The sequence below is a fragment of the Culex pipiens genome, chromosome 2, assembly GCF_016801865.2.
Source record: "Culex pipiens pallens isolate TS chromosome 2, TS_CPP_V2, whole genome shotgun sequence".
Classification (NCBI taxonomy): Eukaryota; Metazoa; Arthropoda; class Insecta; order Diptera; family Culicidae; genus Culex; species Culex pipiens.
This window is the reverse complement of record NC_068938.1, coordinates 38502238-38523755: the sequence shown is the minus strand read 5'-3', so window position 1 is coordinate 38523755 and position 21518 is coordinate 38502238. Positions and strand designations below refer to the sequence as shown.

At 35.6% G+C, this 21518-nt stretch overlaps 2 protein-coding genes across 2 annotated transcripts in view; both read right to left on the bottom strand.

Annotated features, from left to right (window-relative positions):
- Positions 1-16371, bottom strand: part of LOC120425339 (short-chain dehydrogenase/reductase family 16C member 6) — a 35463-nt gene extending 19092 nt beyond the window's left edge. The window contains exons 1-2 of the mRNA XM_039589831.2: positions 16230-16371; positions 7356-8030 (exon numbers count right to left, since the gene is read on the bottom strand). Of these exons, the coding sequence (XP_039445765.1) occupies positions 7356-7490 (135 nt within the window). The 5' untranslated portion in view covers positions 7491-8030; positions 16230-16371. The remainder of the gene's footprint in view (positions 1-7355; positions 8031-16229) is intronic.
- Positions 16372-20109: 3738 nt separating this feature from the next.
- LOC120425332 (uncharacterized) lies at positions 20110-20838 on the bottom strand. The gene is made up of 2 exons (XM_039589807.2): positions 20621-20838; positions 20110-20560 (listed from the first exon to the last, which is right to left on the bottom strand). Exons 1-2 carry the CDS (start codon positions 20673-20675, stop codon positions 20253-20255), a joined length of 363 nt encoding a protein of 120 aa, XP_039445741.1. The 5' UTR covers positions 20676-20838; the 3' UTR covers positions 20110-20252.
- Positions 20839-21518: the final 680 nt, after the last annotated feature.

Sequence of the window (21518 nt, the reverse complement as noted above, 5' to 3'; positions counted from 1 at the left end):
TACATTTTTGCAAAAACAAAAAAAAAGTAGCAACCGACGGGAATCAAACCCAGCACCAAAAGTGAGGACTGGCGCCTTAGCCCACTCGGCCATCAGACCGATGAAACGCTGTAAGGATAAACGCATATATGAGCTTAAGATTTCGGTCAAGTAGGTTTCCCATACTAATCTGCCCATAATTGAAAATTCGACTATTATGCCAAATCAAGTATTTCGAGAAAAACGCGTTTTAGTATTTGTCACAAAATCTCCGTCAAGGCAATTTCCCATAAGAGTGGCATAATAGCCGTTTAGTTTTTTGCATCGGCCTCTATCACCTGGTGCTAATATCTCGTTTTTGCCAAAAGTGGATATTAGCCGTTTTTTCAATGGTGGGCAGTAATGGGCTACATATTTTAGGGTGTAAAATTACATAAAACAAGCCTTACCCGACAAACTTTGTTCTGCTTTTTTTTCGTTTGTTGACGTTTCTAGCTCTTTTGCTTATTCAGCCTCCTGTGATCAAAACTTGATTTTACGTAAATTTCCCCATACAATCTGCAGATGGTCCGGAATCGGTATCAGAGTGGCCAAAGTGTCAACTTATTAGCTTACAAACCTTCCTTGGGCTTATACGAACTCAACGCAACAAAGAGCGCTCCGATCCGACTTTCCGTTTTCAACTGATTCGCGTTCGAACAAAACCGTTGAAATTTTATATATATATAGATAGATTGCATAAAATAAAGCAATATTTATTCTACACCCAGGCCTTTTACACGCAGCTGGATTACTACTTTTTTAGCTGTGTAGGCGAGCTTCAATCTTACAAATTCCCCAAAAATCAATTATAAAAAAAAAGAACTTTAAAAACATTAAAAAGAAGAACTGTTTAAAAACTTCAAAATTATACTGGAATTAGATGTCATATCTACTGCAAACAATCAGAAATGCATTTTTCTGCATTGATATATAGCATGTTTTTTTTAGAAAACAAATAATTCCAAAACACGTGGACTGGTCTTAAATTCATTTAAAAACGTTTTTCATTAAAATGTTGAAATTATGACTTGTCATTTAGTTTTTATATTTTTTGTCCACTTTAGTCACAGTCGAGGGACATAAAATTCAAAAAAATATTTGCAGCGGCTCAAGTATTCAATACATTGCGTACTGCACAAGACTATGCATCTACGCGTCTATTATTTCAATTTAAATGATATCATTTTTTAGTTGAAAAATGTAAAAATGGAGTAAAAAAATAAAAGGATTCAAAAACATGAAAAACTGAAAACTCCATGATTGGAGGTAGAATTCGCCAATTTCTATTAGAAATAAATTTAAATAGATAAATGCAAGTCAAAATACTAAAATGGAACAAAAAAAAAACGTTAAACAAAAGAAGTAAAGCTTATCGTTGAACAAAAGCGACCAAAAATGACTACCTAAACCTGGGAAAAATAAAGAAAATCAAATCTTAGCTAAAGAAAACTATTTAATTTGAATCTTTCCGAAACTTACAAATGCCAATTCCATAATCATTAAAAAAAATCTCTACGAATTTATTTAAGCAAAATATTATATCACATGAAAATTTGAAGAGTAAGAAGTAAGAAGAAAGGATCTTCTGTTTATTTACGCCCAAATCTCTCTCAATATACTAAGAAATTTGTCAGCAATATAGATTGGTGAATAAATTCATTGTGTTTCTGGGTTTAATGAATTTCAGGAAACAAGTTTTTTTTTATCCGTATTATATTTTTGAAGAGTGAGCTATTAAACTCTTATCAATTGAATTTATTTAATATTTGGTTTGCGGTTTTCATTGTTTGTGAAGAGATACTTTCATATGAATTTAATAAAATTTACTGAAATCTGTGCTGGTGAAATTTTTAATTTGAAAATCTGCTGAAATTTAAGCAATGTTTGATAGCTTCGTACTCATTTTAACTGAAGTCAAGTATTTTTGTGTTTGCCGCCCCCATTAGGGAGCTCAGAAAAAATATCCCCTGCTCTACACGCTTTAAACGGTTTTGGGGTTATTTTAGGCTTCTGTGCCAATTTTTAGCGTAATTGGTTACTAGGGTAGAGTAGTCATCAATGAGACACGGGGAACAATGATAAAATGGCTCTCACAAGTCGTAGTTTCAACCAATCTGGCTCATATTTGGGGAAAAGGTGTGTCTACTGGGTACACGTCTGCCATAATAGTGGCTTTGGTTATAGACGCTCCCTTGAAAAGTTATTCATAAATGTTTGATTCTGGGGTGTAAAAGTAAATTATGGACAAAAAATACGTTTTCGCTCGTAGGCAGCCATTTACACTTTTCAAATCTATGGAAATCTTTCAAAACATGAAATAAAAATGATTTTTAGCATATTTATAGAGTTTTAACTTCATTGAACCAAAAATACAAATTATTTGGTATAAATATATGGATTTTACAAAATTTAAATGCTTTTTAGTATAACTTTTGTTAATTGAAGTTTCATGTTGGCAAAATTGCTCTAAAATGTTCAAGGCAAGTTACCTGCAAAAACCTGATGTTTTACTAGAATTTTTTTAATTTTCCTAGATTGTCTCATTGTTCCCCAGCTGTCTCATTGTTCCTGCCGAGTGCGTCTACAATGAGACAGTTGAATAACTCTGGCTGTAGATGTTGGATCGATCTCATATTTTGGTCAATGTTAGAAAACATTAAAAGAAAGAAAATGCAACAAAAAGCTCATTTAAACATGCTGATGAAAAAATTAAAAAAATCATTGAGAGTTGAAAACCAAAAGTGTCTCATTGATGACTACCCTACCCTACTAGCCCATTGATACTCGAGCCTTAAGTTGATGAAAAAAATGTTTTTCATGCAAAAATGACTTTTTCAAATCGCTATTAACTTTTCAGGCTCGAGTTTTACAGCTTTGGTGTGTTGGACAAAGTTGTAGAGCATTAAATTTCCCATGACAATCTCACTTTTGGGAATATTTGGATAGAATAAGTGCACCCTGCAGGCAAAACTGTAAGAAAGCTTGGTTGTTCATACACTTTTCCGATTTTTTCCCATACAAACTTAACCCTTGAGTATCAATGGGTAAAAATTGACCGATTTGGCTCATATTTGGCCCAGAGTCCTTAAGTAACTCAAAGAACAATATTCAGCTTGTGGAGCGAGGTTTTGAAAAAGCTAGCTAGCTAGCTCCCATATTCATATTTATGTTCAATTTCTGTTTCCACGCTCCATAAAAACAAGTTTTATTATGTATAAACAATTGTTTATTGATGGCCTCTAAAGTACATTATTTGATAAATAAGTGAGCAATAGGAATTGGTCTGCCGCACGCCAGGTTCAAATATTTGCTTTCATTCTAATTCTTCAATCACTTTATTAGCTTGTTTCACATCGCGAAAATCAATGCCACACGATGCACAAAAACTGCTGTGTTTGTCTTCACAACACAAAACAACTCCAGTCACTTCAACGGAACAGGAACCCCGAGTGCACTCACAGCCAAGCCGGCGTTCGGAACCCCGGACCACGGTGGCCAACGTCCATGGTCAAGGTAGTTGGTATTTGTCTGTGTTTCCAAGCGTATACAAACAATCTTCGGCCGGTTGTACAGTTTAACAACAAATTTTGTTTGCTAAACATCAACATAGGTACGGATCAACATATGGTCAGGTTGAGGGTGATGCCACGGGGAATACTTACTATCGGAATAGTTGAAAGATGACGGAGAAGTTGGCAATGTCTTTGGCGAGTTGAAGATCATGACTGCCCTCATGTTTGGCGAGAGCATGAGAAGTGGAGTGACTTGCTAATTTATAAGTGGTAGTGTACGATTGCTTCAAGGTTGAACAAAGATTAAATAAACAGTTCGAGCATGGGTTTGTATGTTACGATCTCAAGAACCCGGGGTCTTCGGGTTCCGGAATGAGGAACAAATTCCCAAAGAGTCAAAAGCCCGTGAAGGTACGAACATTGCGTAACATTTGTTTTGATGTCGTCGGCATCGATAATCGCAGTTAAACAGCTGCCGATTAGCAGGTGATTGATGTACTTAGTCGTGTACTTACTAAGCACATGCTGCAGGACCAATCGAATAATATAAAACAAGTTTTACAGCAGTTGCAGCTTTTTCCTCAAACAACTGCACACACAAAAACTGCAGCAGCTGCAGTAGGTTAGTGTGTGCATTGTTGGGGTGGTTAGTACAAAACTATTTCTAATGATCTGCGGCGGTGGCTACAGCTGATCGTGTACACGGCACCAGGGGTACATCGAAGTATGATGCAATTCGATGAGGTAGTCACGGGTACTTGAACCGGTTTGCATCGACTGGATTGCGTCTCGTGTGTTTTACTGTTTTCTGAGATTTGCACAAGAATCAACGGGGTTTGGAATAAAACAAGTGAAAATACTTAAATAAAGAACAAAACATGCCATTTTCGTAATTATAAATTGGCGCTACTTTAGCTTTAACCACACATCACTTATACTTGAGAATGATTATCAAGCTAGTTATTTGCTCAGATGTTCCGCCTGGCACATCCTCGACCGTTGAGAGCTGTCTGTTCTCAACCCGTTCAATTACGGAATGTCTCGCGTGCATTAAGCCGGTTCACAGGTTATTCTTGATATGTCGATAATTCTAACGTTTCTATAGTCTGTACACAATTTGCGCGAATCAACTGTAATAGTTTGCCGGAAGTCACATGCGATGATAATTATCGTGTAACGAATGCATTTTGTGCGATCAGTTGAGATAATCCGGAGGAATTTCTTCACATGCAAAAAAGTGTGCATGGAAACATGCATCTGAAACGTCATCAACAGGTTATTTAATAAAAAAAGAACAGACAAAAAATCGCAACGAAAAAAAAAGTTGTTGCACTTGCTGGACCATCAAAAGTGACGTGATGACCTTCACCGAGACCGGTTTCCCGGACTTTTGGTCAGTTACACAGTTCGAAAGGGAACTGCATAATGCACGGCAAACCGGTATTGAGGGAAGAAGAAGGTAAAAGCGAAAGGTAGCGCAGGCTCGGAAGGAAGTTGGCGTTCCATTGGGATATGCGCCAAAAACGAGCATTCAATGTCACAATGTTCCGTTGCGTGACCTGATTATTGAATTAGCAGTGACGGTGTTTCAAGAACACAAAATGTCTCATTTACCAAGATTACAGCTTAGAGAACACATTGAGGTTATCGTTCTATCTTGTCACACGTCACTTTTTGACGTTCCGAGGAAAACGACAAAAAATAGAGCACCGAATGTAAACACTAGCAAACACGTTTTGTTAAGTTCGCCATTCAGTGCATTGTCCCGAAGTTTCGTTAAATTTGGTTGCCAAAATCCCGAGTTTTAATTACATACAAATGTTTACAGTACAGTTTCAGAGTGTGTTAAGATAGCACGATCTGATCGAAACTTCTTTCACATGAAAGGGACAAAATGCACGGAGTTTTTTTTCAGATTTCGTACTTGCCATTTCATTAGGGCACATAACTTTTTTAAACAAGAGTTTGTCCCTTTCACACCTTATGTAAACTATTTGAGTAAAAGGGATACACAAGTTATGTGCCCTTTTGAATGTTTGGCTCCATTTTGTTGAATATCTCAGGATTGAAATTGAATTTTGGGGACCTGTGAAGGTCAAACTGTGAGGCCCAAAATCGTTGTGCGACAAGAGATCTTTTTACAGCAGACGTGTCCGAGATAGCACACAAGTGGCAATAAACCTAATGAAAAAAGGCTTAAAATTTAATTGGATATTATCTGGATCAAGATTTGCATGATTTTCAAAAAGCCTCTTTTAGGAAAACAAACTGTTTGTTTGTTTGGGATATTTTGAAAAATGGAATTCATAATATTAGTGCGAAAATGTTGAAAAGTCATGTTATTATTTAACCCGAGCATTTCAATGCTGATTTGATTTCAATTCTCATAATTTTTATTTTTGAAATGTCGAAAAAAGTTAAAAATAAATTATAGATTTCATTAGATAAAACCGTGCACATTTTTTTAAACAGGAAAAAATATTTCATAAAAAAGTATAAAATTGCTTGCAGCCTTACAAAATGAGCAGTTGATTTCAGTTTCTTTTGTCAATACTGCTCAAGTTATTCTTTTATAATTTTGAAACCGTTTCTTTCACAGTCAGATTATTTAAACAACATTTGAATAAAAACTGCCAAGTGCACGACAAAGTTAATTTCATTTTTAAATAAAATTGTTCGGTTTATTTCACAAACTGCAATGTTTTTATCTCGTCTGAATTTTTTTTTATCTCAAAACTTCAATTTTATGGTAAAGATTGAATCTAAGATTATGATATTTGTTCAAAATTCAAGGGAAGGGGAGGAACGAATGTCTCGAAAATTAGTCAAGGGAGGAATGGAACAAAAAAGGTAGAGGAAGTAGTTGACAAAAAAAATCTGTTCATACAAACATGTATTTTTTTAAAACGCAAATAACTTTGCAGCATTCACTCGGATCGTCTTGCACTCTTCGACAAACATTATTCACACTCAACAAACGCTACCTTCCAGAAAAAAAACGATTTTTTATCCAAATATTTTCTGAAAATTCCCATGCAAATTTCAATTCTCAATAGCGACCCGTAAAACTTAGCCGATTTGGCTCAAAAATTGGCACATTTGCTTGATTTTGCCTAAAGAATCGAAACAGGAAGTGTCACCAAGAATTTTCTGAAATTCCCCATTTTTCAAGTCAATGTCAATTCAAGAATGTTAAAAAAAAAAGATAAATAATGCATAGATTTTAAGTAATTGCAGGATAGTTTTGGAAATTAAGATTTTTCAATTATTTATGGCCCAACAGGCCAGGACCCAAGAATGGGTAAAAAAAGTTGTGTTGAGAATAAAAAAAGTTTTTATTGCCGAAATTGACATTATTCTTTTTAAAATATTTGTAGAGTTAGAAATATTGTATATACTTTGTATGAATTTTTCGAGTGTTTTCACATTATCAATAAGAATTTAAACCACTGGCTTTTATGTCAAAACAAAGTTTGCAAAACATAATTTGGGATATAACAAATATAAATTATTATCACAAAAAATGTAGTAGATAGTAGTTAAACACTGACAAAGTTGTCCCGAGAAAAATACTTTTTTTAAGCATAGCCAATGGTCATAGTCATATAAAACAATTGAAAACATCAAACCCTTTTTTAATTAAAATTCTCTTCTTCGATGCTTCTTAAAGATTCAAATTGGGTTTAAAGTTGATTTGTATTGAAATTTTAGATCGAAGCTTCTCTAGAGGCGGAGTTGGATCTTTGTGGGTTAACGTGGCTTTAATTGAAATGAAGTCATTTGTCACCATTTGAATAATATTTTTCGGATATTTGCACTTACCTGCAGAATATATCCCGCCGACACCAGCAAAAAGATCACCACATCCATCACGGTGCTCTTTACGGAGGCCTTCTTCCGGTTCGGATTAATCTCCGACTTGTCGAACGAAAACGGTTTTCCATTGCGGACCATCATTTTGAGCTCTCCACTTCCTTTTAATTTCTTCACAATACACTTTCACAAAAGCCCTTCTTTCTTCCTTGATCGCTTTTTCCCTTTTGTTTAATCACAAACTTTTCACAGCCAAATGCCAACCCGGCAGTCTTCACCCATCCAGAAAGTTCGCCAGTGTGTGTTTGTGTTACGTGAAGAAATGCCTTTTTTCCTGGGCACGTGGAGAAAAACTAGTTTTTCCGCAAACACTCACAATCTCTTTTTCTCTCTAACACTCTTCTGTGGGCCGTACAGTCAGCCGTTGCAATATGTCTCCTCGCTCGCCGCTGCCAACACTGCCGATGGTTATGTTAATGTAACATTCGTTTCCACATTTCACTTTCAGCACCCAACTTCTTCTCAGTCTGGTGCAACCACCTTGGCTCAGTACCTCAAGCCGTTTACCGCCTCAGTACCTTTGGTTTAGAGTAATTTTCTGTTTGTTTGAACCACTTGCCAGCACTGCTCGAATCGAGCTCAACCTTCTTCTTTTATCGTGCAACTGCGAAGCCTGCAAACTTCCTGGAAGAACACGACGTTATCTAACAACAACACGCAAAAAAAACCCACGAAAGAAGCTCCTAGAAGGACCTGGCTGGAGCACGTCCACCGCCGGCGACGTTCAGGATTCGAGTGAGCGTCTCGCCCGAACGGCCCGAACAACCCGAAGTCGAGACAAGCGACGCCACCAACAACAACACACGCGAACCCACTTGTCTTGAAAAATGTAGATTTTGCACACACACGCCAAGTGGGGCGCCTCTGCGTGCCGGGAAAATTGTGCTGCTGCTGCTGGCGGACGAGCTTGAGAAAATCTTGATGACCCCCGGCGGCGGTGCGCCTCCGCGTCCACTTTGACCTCTTGTCGTCGCGGAGGAGTTGAGGGTACAGAGAGGTGGTGAGGGAAAGGGAGTGCCCAAACGGGCAAAATTATGCATCATTTTAGAAAAGAATGGATCTTTTATTCATTTGACAAATGGCTTGTTTAAAGGTGAGCATTACTTGATATATTTAAAAATTGAAATAATTATATAGCCAATTCGTGTAATTTTTGATTTGTATAAAACTTTGTCTATCGATTCCTTATGTAAAAAATAGTAATTTTGCACATTTTCATGATAAAAGTCTCCATACAAATGTTGGGGCTGTCCATAGAATTTTCGGATCGATTTGGTGTCTTCGGCAAAATTGTAGTTGGTGATCAGGATTATTCAAAATTAAAATTTACCTTCTATTAATAAATTACCTACTTTTTAAATAACTTTTCATCACAAAAGCTCGATTTTGACAAATTTTACCCCCTTGATTTATTTTTTGATGACTTAGTAGAAAAAAAGTGCCAACTTTTGAACTACATACAGCAAATTTTGGGCTGCCATTTCAGTAATATAAATAACTGAATGCGATTCAGTAATCATCACATTTGCTGAAATTTGGTGATAAACAAAAACATAACTTAAAAAACAGTAATTTCATAACTGTCTAACTGAAATGTCACTTCTGACTTATTGTTTGGATGCTGCCAAGAGAAAATCCTCTTTCAAATGTGTTGTTTTTAAAATTTGTGTTGTGATCTTTAGAAACAAAGGTAAGAAAAATGTTAATAACAAATGCCGCGATGCTAACCACCTGTTCTTTTTTTAAGTTTGGACGAATGATGAAATAAATGAATTAATAACAGTATTTTTTAATGCCAAGCAAACTCACATTTTGATAACTGAAATACCAGCAATGATTGCTGAATCTTCAGCAAATGATCCGTCAAACTGCCACAAGAAAATTAATGAATTTTCAGCAAAATAATTTGATGTTTTTTTTTGCTGAAATTTCAGTTGTTTTGACAACTATTTTACTGAAATTTCAGTAAATCATCTGTTAAAATCAGTTAACTGAGAATTCAGCAAAATCTAAATTACTGAATCGTTTACTGGAATATCAGTAGATGAAAATTCAATAAAACTATACTGAATTTCAGCTTACAAAATTTGGTGTGGTGATTTGACGAACGTTTTGTTTTTGGCCAAGATATGATTTTTTGAAAAAAAAAAAATGAGATTTTTTAAAGTATGCAGACTGACCAAAAAATAAAAAATAAATTTACATGTGAAATTGGATTCTAAATAGAAAGTACTTTATAAAAAATTGAAAAAGTGCACTGTTTTTAAGTTAAAACAATTTTCAGGTTAAATTATTCAACAACAATGTCTTTTAATTTTTTTAACTGGTCTTCATCCTTGTCTTTAAAAAATATGTTCGAAAAGCTGCCAAAATTCTCTAGCAATTTGCTTTTTTGGTCATTGTTGATACGAGTGTTGGTTGTTGAGCCTTGGCCTTGCTTGTTGAAAATGACCAAAAATATGTTTTTTTTTTAGTTCTAAATTTTCAATCGATAATGTCTTGGAAACCATTGATCAGATTTTCATTGTAAAAAAGTGAAACTTGTGTGAAATTTTCTCAAATTCTTAAGAAAAAATATATTTTCAGATTTTTAAAGTCACGACTTTCATTTTAAATGAGCATAAATCATACAATTTGGCGTTATTGAAATATAATTCGTGATTTCAAAAATCTAAAAATATTTATTTTTTAAAGTTGAGTAAATTCAACACAAGTTTAACTTTTTAACATTGACAGTCTGATCAATTGTTTCCAAGATATCATCGATTAAAAATTGAGAGTCAATTGAGTAAAAATTGGAAAAAAAATTTTTTTTGGTAATTTTTATTGCTCGAAGATTATTTTTAAAATGATTGACGAGAATGGATTGTTTTTTTAGGAATTTGAAAAAAACAATTTTGCTGAAAAAATAACCTAAAAAGCTATTATTCAAAATCAGTGCACCTGATTGAAATTTTACAAAACTGCTTTTAAATTTAGAATTCATCTTTTGAAGATCAGATTCCAAAAGTATAATTGTCTAAGTTGAGTGCTTGTAGATAGGCCATAACTAAACTTCAATTTTCCTGTCCTTTTTTTTTCATCCGCTGTTCCTTAGTTAGGTTTTAAGAAAGCCATAAAAGCCTAATAAGGTTGTAGAGGGTTTTCAGACCCATAATAAAACATGTAAGTTTAAAAATGTTGCTTTTAAGGAAATTGATTCATTCGAGGAATTGACACTATTTTTTAAATTGAAAATCATAAATTTTAAAGTTAAAATTAAATTTTGGATCGTGTTTTTCAATGGTTCAAAAGATGCGGGTTTTTGTCCCCTGAAACATATCGAAAAAATAAGTTTTAACGCTTTTGAGAAATATATATTTTGTGAAATAAAGTTTTAATGAAAAATAGGGAAGAATTTATTTTCTTGAATATAAAAAATGTTCTCATCAATACCTACAAGTTCACCGACGATACCACGACGATCAGAAAATTTCTCCAAAAGATACAGAATTTCTAATATTTAAGTACCATTGTTTTATGGACCGCTGACAAAATTGTAAGGAGCTTTGGCTCAAAATGACTTCTTTGGTCATGGGAAGGCCCCTACAAAGCATGCAATATAAATGCATGAAATATTCCAATTTCATAAAGAATTGCTCATTTGCGTTAGTTTTTTTTTTCATTTTTTTTAAACGCGATTAGCTTTCCCTGAAAATCAGACATTGAAAACACATGCCCCAAAACTTAAAAAAAATGAGGTCAAGTACAAGTTCTATACGCCCCTGTGGCGGAACCTTACCCTGCCCGCAGGTCATCGTCAATTCAGAAACAATTGAGGGCTCAAGCACCAGATGATCTTTGCAGCTATCTCGCACCAGGTCAGGTGTCTCTTCGGAGAAGTTATCCGATGTGTCAATTACAACCGCGAGAATGCGAGATGGTTGATGTAGACACCAGGGCTGCAATTTAGTTGCAATTAGAGCCGCTGCACCAAGCTGTGCGACTGCGCCGTTTAGAGGGCAGATTGAAATCTGAACGTGGATGCTGCTGGTGGGGTCAGACTGGAAGCTAGAACTGCAGACGGGGTTTGATTTTGAATTGCAAAGCAGAATGCAAGTAAAGTGGTCACCTTACGGTGATTACTCTGGAACTCTGGGATAAATTATCGCTTCAACCTTCTCTGTAGTCAGTGAAGAAAGGTTATCAGAGCTGTTGGAAGTGTGCCCACGTGATTGTTGAGCACGCTGTAATGGTTGTGAGTGTTTTAGTGACATTTATAGTATCATTATTTATGAAATTCAAAAATGTTCGTAAGGTTCCTGGAAACATTTGATCCAGGATGGCGGTTGATGAGGCGATAGTGTAATAAATATGAAAAAAAAAACAATCCATGATTTGATTTTCCGAGGTTCCTGAAAATTTTCCGGATAATCGAGCCTTCGAATGATGAAGTCCGAACTGCAGGCAATCAACCACTCAACTTTAATTAATGTTGGGACGCTGATCTCGATTTTGATATGGCAGTTATCCTCGTAAAAGGCAGTCTTCCTTATGAACAATTATCAAAAATGTTGAACGTTCTCTTTTAAGCCACAGACACACATTTCTGAAGACTTGCTTTAATATCACTGACGTCAACCAATCTTCACCATCACAAACCGTGACGTTGAACGTTCAATATAAATGCAATATTGAAAAAATGAAAAGTTGTTCGCATTTATTATTTTTCTTTGTTCTCTAGAACCCTGTTCCCTGTTCATCAAATCAACAAGTTTGCAAAATCAAAATGCCTTCATTGAACTAGACAATACACCGAAAAAAACATGCTACTTGATTCAGCGACGAACCCCCGACCAAGCTTCACAGGCACTATTTCTTGATTATTCCACAACTCTAAAACATCGCGCCAGCGCACGTCGGAAACCAGAAAGTGAAACCAAACCAAATCACCTCAATCTACCTGGCGCGATCCCACCTGCACTGTCCTACCCTGCTCGACTGCTTTCGGTACACTGACGGTGCAATTGCTCGGTACTCGACGACCCCTACGACGACGACGACGACGCCGCCTCGTTGCCACAGTATGGTCATGCCTGGTTTGGTTGAGGTTTCCTCTTCTACGTGTCTCACTACATGTTGCTGCCTCTACTCTATGCTTCTATGCCAGTTGGCTGTTTGAGGTTTCTGCAGAAACCTCGCGCCGGTATGCATTACGCGGGCGCAACGCTTGATCAGAAGTGCAGCCAGTTTGCTTAATGTTACCCAAGGTGGTTGAACTTGGTGCAGCAGTGTTTAGAACTTGTTCTGCCGGGTGCGAAACAAAGAAGTTGTTCTAACCAGTTTTGCAAACAGAGCGAATTCTTGTCACTATAAACGTTTACTTAATAACTACCTCCATGATTACAGATTGTGATGAAGCACCGCTCCCAGTTGGTGCATACCATCCAGTTGTGTAATAAACCTTTCTACCTTGGCTGGTAAAGATAATGGGCAAATTTAGCCATTTCTATGCAAAGCTGGCTCCGAGCGAACGAACGCAAGAAAAAAAATACTGTCAAGTACCACGTGCATGCGGAGAAAGAGTGAAGCCATCAGCCCTCTCTAACTAAGACAGTGGTGGATAGGCACAACCGGGTCATTTCAGTGGAAAGAGAAATAACATGAATGGGATGGAGTACTAAATGAGATGTGTGCAAAAAATGGGAAAAATATGGAAACCATTTGAAAACGATCTTTATCCACCTACGTGGATGACGATTTCCTCACAAAATTTTGAATCTTCATGTCCCAACTAACTTTGAAAATAACAGTTCGATGTTTTATTTTGTATATGATTATTAATTTGTCAAAGAATCAGCTATTATATTATGTGGGCCATTCTCCGCCAACTCACACAGCAGTTGCCCCGACCTCTCTTCGATTTGAGTGGAACTTTGTCCTAAGGGGTAACTTTTGTCCCTGATCACGAATCCGAGATCCGTTTTTTTGATATCTCGTGACGGAGGGGTAGTACGACCCCTTCTATTTTTGAACATGCAAAAAAGAAGGTGTTTTTCAATAATTTGCAGCCTGAAACAGTGATGAGATAGAAATGTGTGGTGTCAAAAGGACTTTTATGTAAAATTAGATGCCCGATTTAATGGCGTACTCAGAATTCCATAAAAACATATTTTTAATCGAAAAAAATACTTAATTTTTTTTTAAAACTTTGCCATTTTCCGTTACTCGACTGTAAAATTTTTTGGAACATGTCATTTTAAGGGAAATTTAATGTACTTTCGGATCTACATTGACCCTGAAGGGTAATTTTTTCATTTAGAACAAAAACATTCATTTTAAAATTTCTTGTTTTTTATAACTTTGAAGGGTTATTTTTTAGAGTGTAATAATGATCTACAAAGTTGTAGAGCAGACAATTACAATAAAATATATAGAAACAAAAGGGGTTTGCTTGTGAACATCAAGAGTTATCGCGATTTTACGAAAAAAAAGTTTTGAAAAAGTTGGTCGTCGTCGATCATGGCCGTTCATCGTCACCCGCGACAGACACGGACGACGAAACAAAGAGAAACGAAAAGTGTAACTTTTTCAAAACTTTTTTTCGTAAACTCGCGATAACTCGTGATGCTTATAAGCAAACCCCTTATGTTTATATATCAAAACTTTGTAATTGTCTCCTCTACAACTTTGTAGAACATTATAACACTCTAAAAAATAACCCTGCAAAGTCGAAAAAAACACGAAATTTTAAAATGAAAAAAAATTGTTCTAAATGAAAAAATTACGCTTCTGGGTCAATGTAGATTCGAAAAGTACATTAAATTTCCCTTAAAATGACATGTTACAAAAAAAATTACAGTCAAGTAACGGAAAATGGGAGAATTTTTTAAACTATTTAAGTGATTTTTTCAATGAAAAGTATGTTTTTTTTTCGGAATTCTGAGTATGCCATTAAATCGGGCGTCTAATTTTACATAAAAGTCCCTTTGACACCAAATTTTTATCTCATCAACGTTTCAGGCTGCCAATTATTGAAAAACACCTCTTTTTTCGCATGTTCAAAAATGGAAGGGGTCGTACCGCCCCTCCGTCACGAGATATCAAAAAACGGACCTCGGGTCGTGATCAGGGACAAAAGTTACCCCTTAGGAAAAAGTTTCACGCAAATCGAAGAGGGGTCGGGGCAACTTTTCCCGATTTCTTGTGAGTTGGTAAAGAATTACCCATGTACATATTACTTAAAATATTACTTAAATTGGATTAGATTTAGTGACCAGGTCTTCAAACTTTATTGATCATTGTAAAAAAGCGATTCTCTGGGATTGCGGAAAACAATGAATGCAAAAAATCGTGAAATTATCTGATCTTTCTGATAAGCATATTTCAAATTATTAAATATTGTCAAAATGTATCAAATTCTCACAGTAGTTGCCCTGACCTCTCTTCGATTTTCGTAAAACTTTGCTCTATGAGTGGCAATCCCTGATCACGAACCCGAGGTCCGTTTTTCAATATCTCGTGACGGTTGGCTCCTTTCAATTTTCCTGGATTTTCACTCAGACACTTTGAGCTCGAAACTGTGAAGAATTAAAAATGTGGTGTCAAAGGGACACAATTATATTTTTATGGAATTATGGACGGCCGATTGGATGGCGTACACAGTAAAACATTGTGTAAATTTTGAAGGTGTAATTTTGGAAGGTTGAATATTAACTCTTTTATGATGTAATTTTACCTCAATTTACACTGAAAAAGTGATGTTTCACCAGAATTTTTTTTTTCACATTTTAAGAGGTAAAATTACACATTTTTCTGACATAAAAGATGTACCCCTTCCCAGATGCTGAGACAGAGTTGCCAGATCTTCTTGCCTCGTTTGGAAGATCTATTGATAACCTATTCAACAACTGCTCGAATTATTGATTCGGACACAGTTTTCATAGATATAAGTGAGATCACATAACGTATACCACATAGCACAAAGGGTTTGTATAAATTTCCACGAGTTATCAGGATGTTACGAATAAGTTTTGTTTTGAAAAGTTGAATTGTTGAATATTCATCAGTTTCTGATGAATTTTCACCGGGTTCTCATTTTTACACATTTTTTTACTCCAAATTTCCAACTTCCAAAACTTTTTTTTGTGTGTAGATTATGTAATATAAAACAATTCTAGAGTTTTTTTTGATTAGGTCCTATAAACATATGAAAGACAATAGTTTATTGGTCCTTTTCAAAAAAAACTCTGGAATTACATTTTCTCCGCAAAGAGAAAGAGCAGATACTGAATAACTGAGTTTGCACTGTATCAGTAATACACTGAATTGCACTACGAAAACGAAGAACTAGAGAAAGGTACTCGGCAATAACTGCCAATAGTTATTGGCTTTGTGTACCTTGCTTTCTTTCGCTTAAAAAATCTATTTCATTTACACTCATTGAAGCAACACGCTTGGTCTATTTTGTAAACAAAAATTCACCAAAAATGTATCATGTCATCGATCTACTTTATTAGCGTTGATATTGGTTATATGCAGTATGGTTGCAGCTGTGTTTGTTTAACTTTTTTTTTGTTGGTTGTATTTGTACGTGATTTTTTTTGCAAAGCACAATAACTCGTTTGTTTTGATCGATAACGTGCAAAAATAGTACCCGTTTTAACCTTGACAATGTTTCGCTCTTAGGGATATTTTTAGATTTAATTTATGTGATATATGATTTTGACATTCCTCAGCCTAACTTTTTGTCGCAAGGCTCAATTCTCCAAATGGTACGTGATTTCCGCAACCTTCACCAATATTAAATTTTTAACACTGCCGGTTGGACATTCACTCACTCACTCGCACTAACTGTTGGACGTAAAAACTAAATCACTCGACTCTTTTGTAAATCTTTTTGAAGCAATAAAACAACAACGCGTCGTCGGCTGGACATCAAAACATCAAAACCACCACCGGCAAATGGGGTTGACTCATTATTGTTGTGGTTGAGTTGTGCAATACTGGGGCCCCTTGTCTGCGCATGTGCGTCAAACGGCACAGAAAAGGGATGTTCTGGCGAGGGGTGTGCTCTTGCTTGCGAAGAGAGGTCCTTGAATTTGAGGAATAACCTTTGAGTGTCAAGTTTGTCAAAATTTTCTGGAATTACTAATTCTAGTAAAAATTAGTAAATTTATGCCAGATGAGCTTATATTTGTCTATTTACAACTCATTACAGTAGAAATGACTTGCAATATTTTGGACAGACTCCTAACGCCAAGTTCGAGGTAAAAGGTGGAGCACCTCCCCCCCTCAAGTGGTTAAATTTGATTTGAGCCAGTAATAGCCACCGTCGGTGGCGGCGTTGTACACAAATGTTCATACAAAGCACCATCATTTTGAGAAAGGAGGTCAATTTCATTATTACGACTTTGAACAACTTTTTGTTTTCTACCTTCTTACATTCACAACACATTCATACTTCACCATTCTTCATGGTGGTACCGCGGGCCAAACCTGACCAAGTGCAATGTTGTACAATACATCGCACAATTTTCTAGGCTCGATTAAGGCACTCATCAATTTCGGTGTTTGGGGGGTGTATGAGGCTGCTCAGCAGTTCTTTTCTGCGATCGAATCGCTGCAGAGCGAGATCCACCTAAACGATCCCAAATTAATAATAATAATTTGCACAAACGCCAATTAGGAGAACACACGTAGGAAGGGGGCTCCTCCTTAAGGTCGGGCAACACGTGTTACTCCGTAAGTCGTAAGCAGCACAGATTGGGTGCAAATAAGCGCCACCGCGTTCCTGCAGTAGAGGCTCTCGTGAAGAATCGAAGGTGAGCAAATCGCCCCTCGCGCTGGTGGAGAAGACTAAACAAATTACGCGCCGAAGGTCCACAGTTGGATTGCGATCTGCACTACCATAGACGCTTCATGTATGGAGTGTCTGCTGCCTGCTAAACAATGTGAATGAGCTACGACGAGAGTGACCGTACCATACTGCTGACGTATCGGATAGAGCCACGCTTCTTTGAAAGTGAAGTGAAAAGATTATTAAATTATGGTGGTTTGCTTCTTGAAGAGTGAGAGCCACAACCTTCGGTTGCATTAGCCGTTTGCAATTGAGATGAGGTCGTTCGTTTGAGTGTTTGGAAGTAGGAAAAGGCAACTTGAAGATTGAACACACTGGCCAAATTGTCAAAGCTTGCAGAAGAGAGCAACGGAGAGAGGTTCGAACTTTGGTCATTTTTTGTCCATTACAGGGCATAATCTTGATGATAAACAGAGCTCGAAATGTTCTAATTAGTTTAAGTTGTATTGAGAAAAATACATACTAATTACATAAAGCAGAAAGAAAACTTTTTTTTATTATTATTATCCCATATTTTTTTCTAAAAACTTTGGATATTTGAATCTGAACTTCAATACATGTAAAATATTACCATTTCAGTTGCAACAAACTGCGTAAAACGTAAACCAAAATTATATTTAAAAAAACTTTTTTTTTTTGCTCAAGATTTAGAAGAAAATTGTGAAACCGAAGCTTGACATTTCACCGAATTTGCTCTTAAAATCATGAGTAAAGCTTTTGTATTAATAACGCAAAATGTTTAAACTACTTAGCTATAAAATAATACAAAACCCCACAAAAACTTTTTTCCAAACAAATTCCCACAGAAAAAAAATTATCAAAGAAACTTATTTTCACACGAAAATAACTCATGAAACATTTCTCGTTGGAAAGAATGAATATTAAGGTGAAAAGTTTATTTAAGATCTTTTTTATTTGCAATAAACTGTTGATCATTAGAAATTTGTTTGAAATGATTAACGCTAAAACTCACAGAATTACTTTTTCCTGAAAACTCTTTACCTTTGATTCCAAGGAAGTAATCATGTTTGATACAAACTACCTATTAGAAAAAAAATAAAAATAAAGTTAAAATGTAAAAACGTAAAAAATATTTTTTTTTGCCCCTTGATTTTTCGGGGAATTTAGAAAGGGGAAGGGGAACAAAATTAAAATAAAATTAGCAATCAAAAACAAAAACTGTTTCTGAAAATTTAGAACTCATTCAAATTTTATTTTAACTGATTTGTTTTTTATGAGCTGGTCATGTTAAAAACACAAAAACTATTAGAATTTTTTACAAACAATTTATGTACAAATTACTGGTTATGTTCGTAAGAATGCAAATAACTCACAGAAATAAATTCACATCCTTCCCGTGTTTGACAAAAAATAAAACTTATCGATTTTTTTTAAAAACGCTTTGGTTTGAAATAACTGGTAATATTTGAAAGACTGCAAAAACTTCTATTTTTTTAACAATATGTTTACAAATTACTGCTCGTTAGCGTGATCCGTTTCGCAAAGGTTCCTTGGATCGGCCAAGGAATTTTTAGTTTTTAGCCTTGTATGAAAATCGATATTTTTTTAGTTTTCAATAAAAAATTACTTCTTTTCATGTAAAAATATCGCCTGGTGAAATTTTCAGCCAAATTTGTGCAAATTTTGTATATTATAAACACAATTTTAGATAATTTATAGCTAAAATAACTAATTTTCGAACAAAATACATATCTGCACCGATTGGGCTGAATATTTCTAAAGGGCAATATTCGACCTGAAAAGACTTTGAACAAAAACTTAAAAATCAAAAAAAAAATAACGATCATCATAAATGGCCGAAAACTAAAAACTCATGTTTGAAAGAATGCAAAAAATCATAGAATTTTTTTTTGAAAGCAATTTTATTTCCTGACACAACTCATGTTTAAAACACAGAAAAAAAAATCATGGTAAAATTACATCTGGGAAGGGGTACATCTTTTATGTCAGAAAAAATGTGTAATTTTACCTCTAAAAATGTGTAATTTTACCACTATTCTGTTGTAATGTCACTTTTTCAGTCTAAATTGAGGTAAAATAACATCATAAAAGAGGTAATATTCAACCTTCCAAAATTACACCTTCCAAATTTACACAATTTTTTGCTGTGTAGAATAAAAAAAACTCAAAGAATATTTTTAAAACAATTTGTTTTCAAAGAACTGTTCAATAGATTTTCGCATTCCTTGAATTATTTTAAAAAAACTTATTAATTTTTAATGAATTTATTATGTAAAAATAGTGCCAAAACTCGCAATAAGTAATAAAAATAGTCTTATCAGTATTAAAAAACTGCTGATGTTTAAAAGTATGAAAAACATTAAAAATTAAACTGTCAACTTTTTTCCATTCGGTGAAACTACTTTCTGCAAAAACGACTCAATTGAGATCCTATAAATAAATATTACATGAAATTAAAAACTCATCAGTATAAGTGCATTATTAACTCACAAAATAACAAAAGAAGTAATGTTTTTCACAGCACAAAATTTGCCGCCCAATCAATGAAAAAACACAATTGCTCGTTACGGAGGGTTAAAACTGCTGCTTTCGTCAAGCTCAGAATTTGGTTGTTATTTGTGGCACATCAATGATGATCGTGCGACTGTTTTCTATGCCAAGTCAACGAGGACAAAAAACGAAAAAAAAAACTGCTCGGCAATTTCACCTACTCGCAAAAAAAGCAAAAAATACAACTCCAAACACCTCAATTGAAATGGGTACCAATGTCATCGATTATGAACGAACACCCAAAATAGGCAGAAACAACACAAAAAGGCAGTAATCATCGTGTTATGCATTTATTTCGGTTACTTCTTCACCAGTCATAGGCAACGCAAAAAAAGCACAAATTTTGACTGCACATTTCGCTTACGGGGTTGATGTTTGGGATGATGAATGAATAAATAGAAAAATAAATAATCTGATTGAACGTGCACAATTAGCCTCTGTCAGTCTTGGAATCCCCCACGAAAAAAAAAACGATTTTACTGCAGCTTCCTAACCTCGTTCAGGGCTTCCGTCAGCTGGGGAAATTCGTCCAAAATGTTGAGCTTCCGGCTAGATTTGTGCGTCAGCACGGTGATGCTCCTTCCCGACGGCAAATTGATGATCAGCGAGTTGTACCCGTACCCATCCACGAGGTCACTCTTGGTGTAGTACGTGTCACCGGTTTGGAAGGACACGTTTTCGGTGGCAAAGTTCGAAAAGCTCTCCAGCGCTCGGCCAACCGTTTCGATGTACGGCCCAAAGCGTGCCACCAGCCAACGTTCGATCATCGGTTGAAGCATTCGACCTGGAGAGTGAAAATCGATGAGTCATCAAGGAAGCATTTGAGTTTTGAATTGATCCTTACCAATCGGAGTCAGGACCACTCTCAGCACTGGAACGACCGTATCGTAGCGGATCATTGGACTTTCCGCGTAACTTCCGACATCAGTCGAATCGGATTGTGGTTGATCTGGTTCGCCGGAGCCACCGTCGCGCAACGGTTCTGTCGTGAAGTAGTCAAGCAGGGGGAGGGCTCTCGAAGATTGGATGCATAATGTCGCAAATAATACCACGCATAAGAGTTTTGATGATTTCTACAAAAAAAAAAAACTTAAATTTAAATTTTATTGAATAAAAAAAACCACTGAACTTACCATTTTGTAAATTTTCAAAATTCTAACATCCGAACACTTTCACTGCAACTCGTCAACTAATCGTCACTCGTTTAGACTGCCAAATTCTTTTGGGACCCGTTTCTACCTGGATTAACGTACTTCTTTGGGATAACCCTACCTGGAATGTTTGAGATTGTTTTGACTACTCATTCGTCATAAGCTGGAACACGCTAGGGTGGATCGCAAAATTTGCAAGCGAGAACTTTCTGGACTGTGCTGGAGTTATTTATGGAAGTGTAGAACCAAATTCTAGAAAGGGGTTCCAAAAATATCAAAACTAAAGGAGGTAAACACAGTTATACATCGCTCAACATATTTGTAACAGAAGAAAAGGTAAATATTTTTGTTTGTTTTATGTCAGGCCGTTGCAAATATTTTTCAAAGTTTATGTCACCCCCCCTTCAAAATTGCTCTGAAAATTCAGGGGGCAAAAAAAAATATTTTTCCAAAAAACTTCAAAATTTCCATGAAAATAAAAGTCTAATCAACTGAAAACAACCTAAAATGCATTTTTCTGCATTGATAATCATATTTAGCATGTATGGGCTTGTTTAAAAATGTTTTGAATTTTTATGAAATTCCAATGTA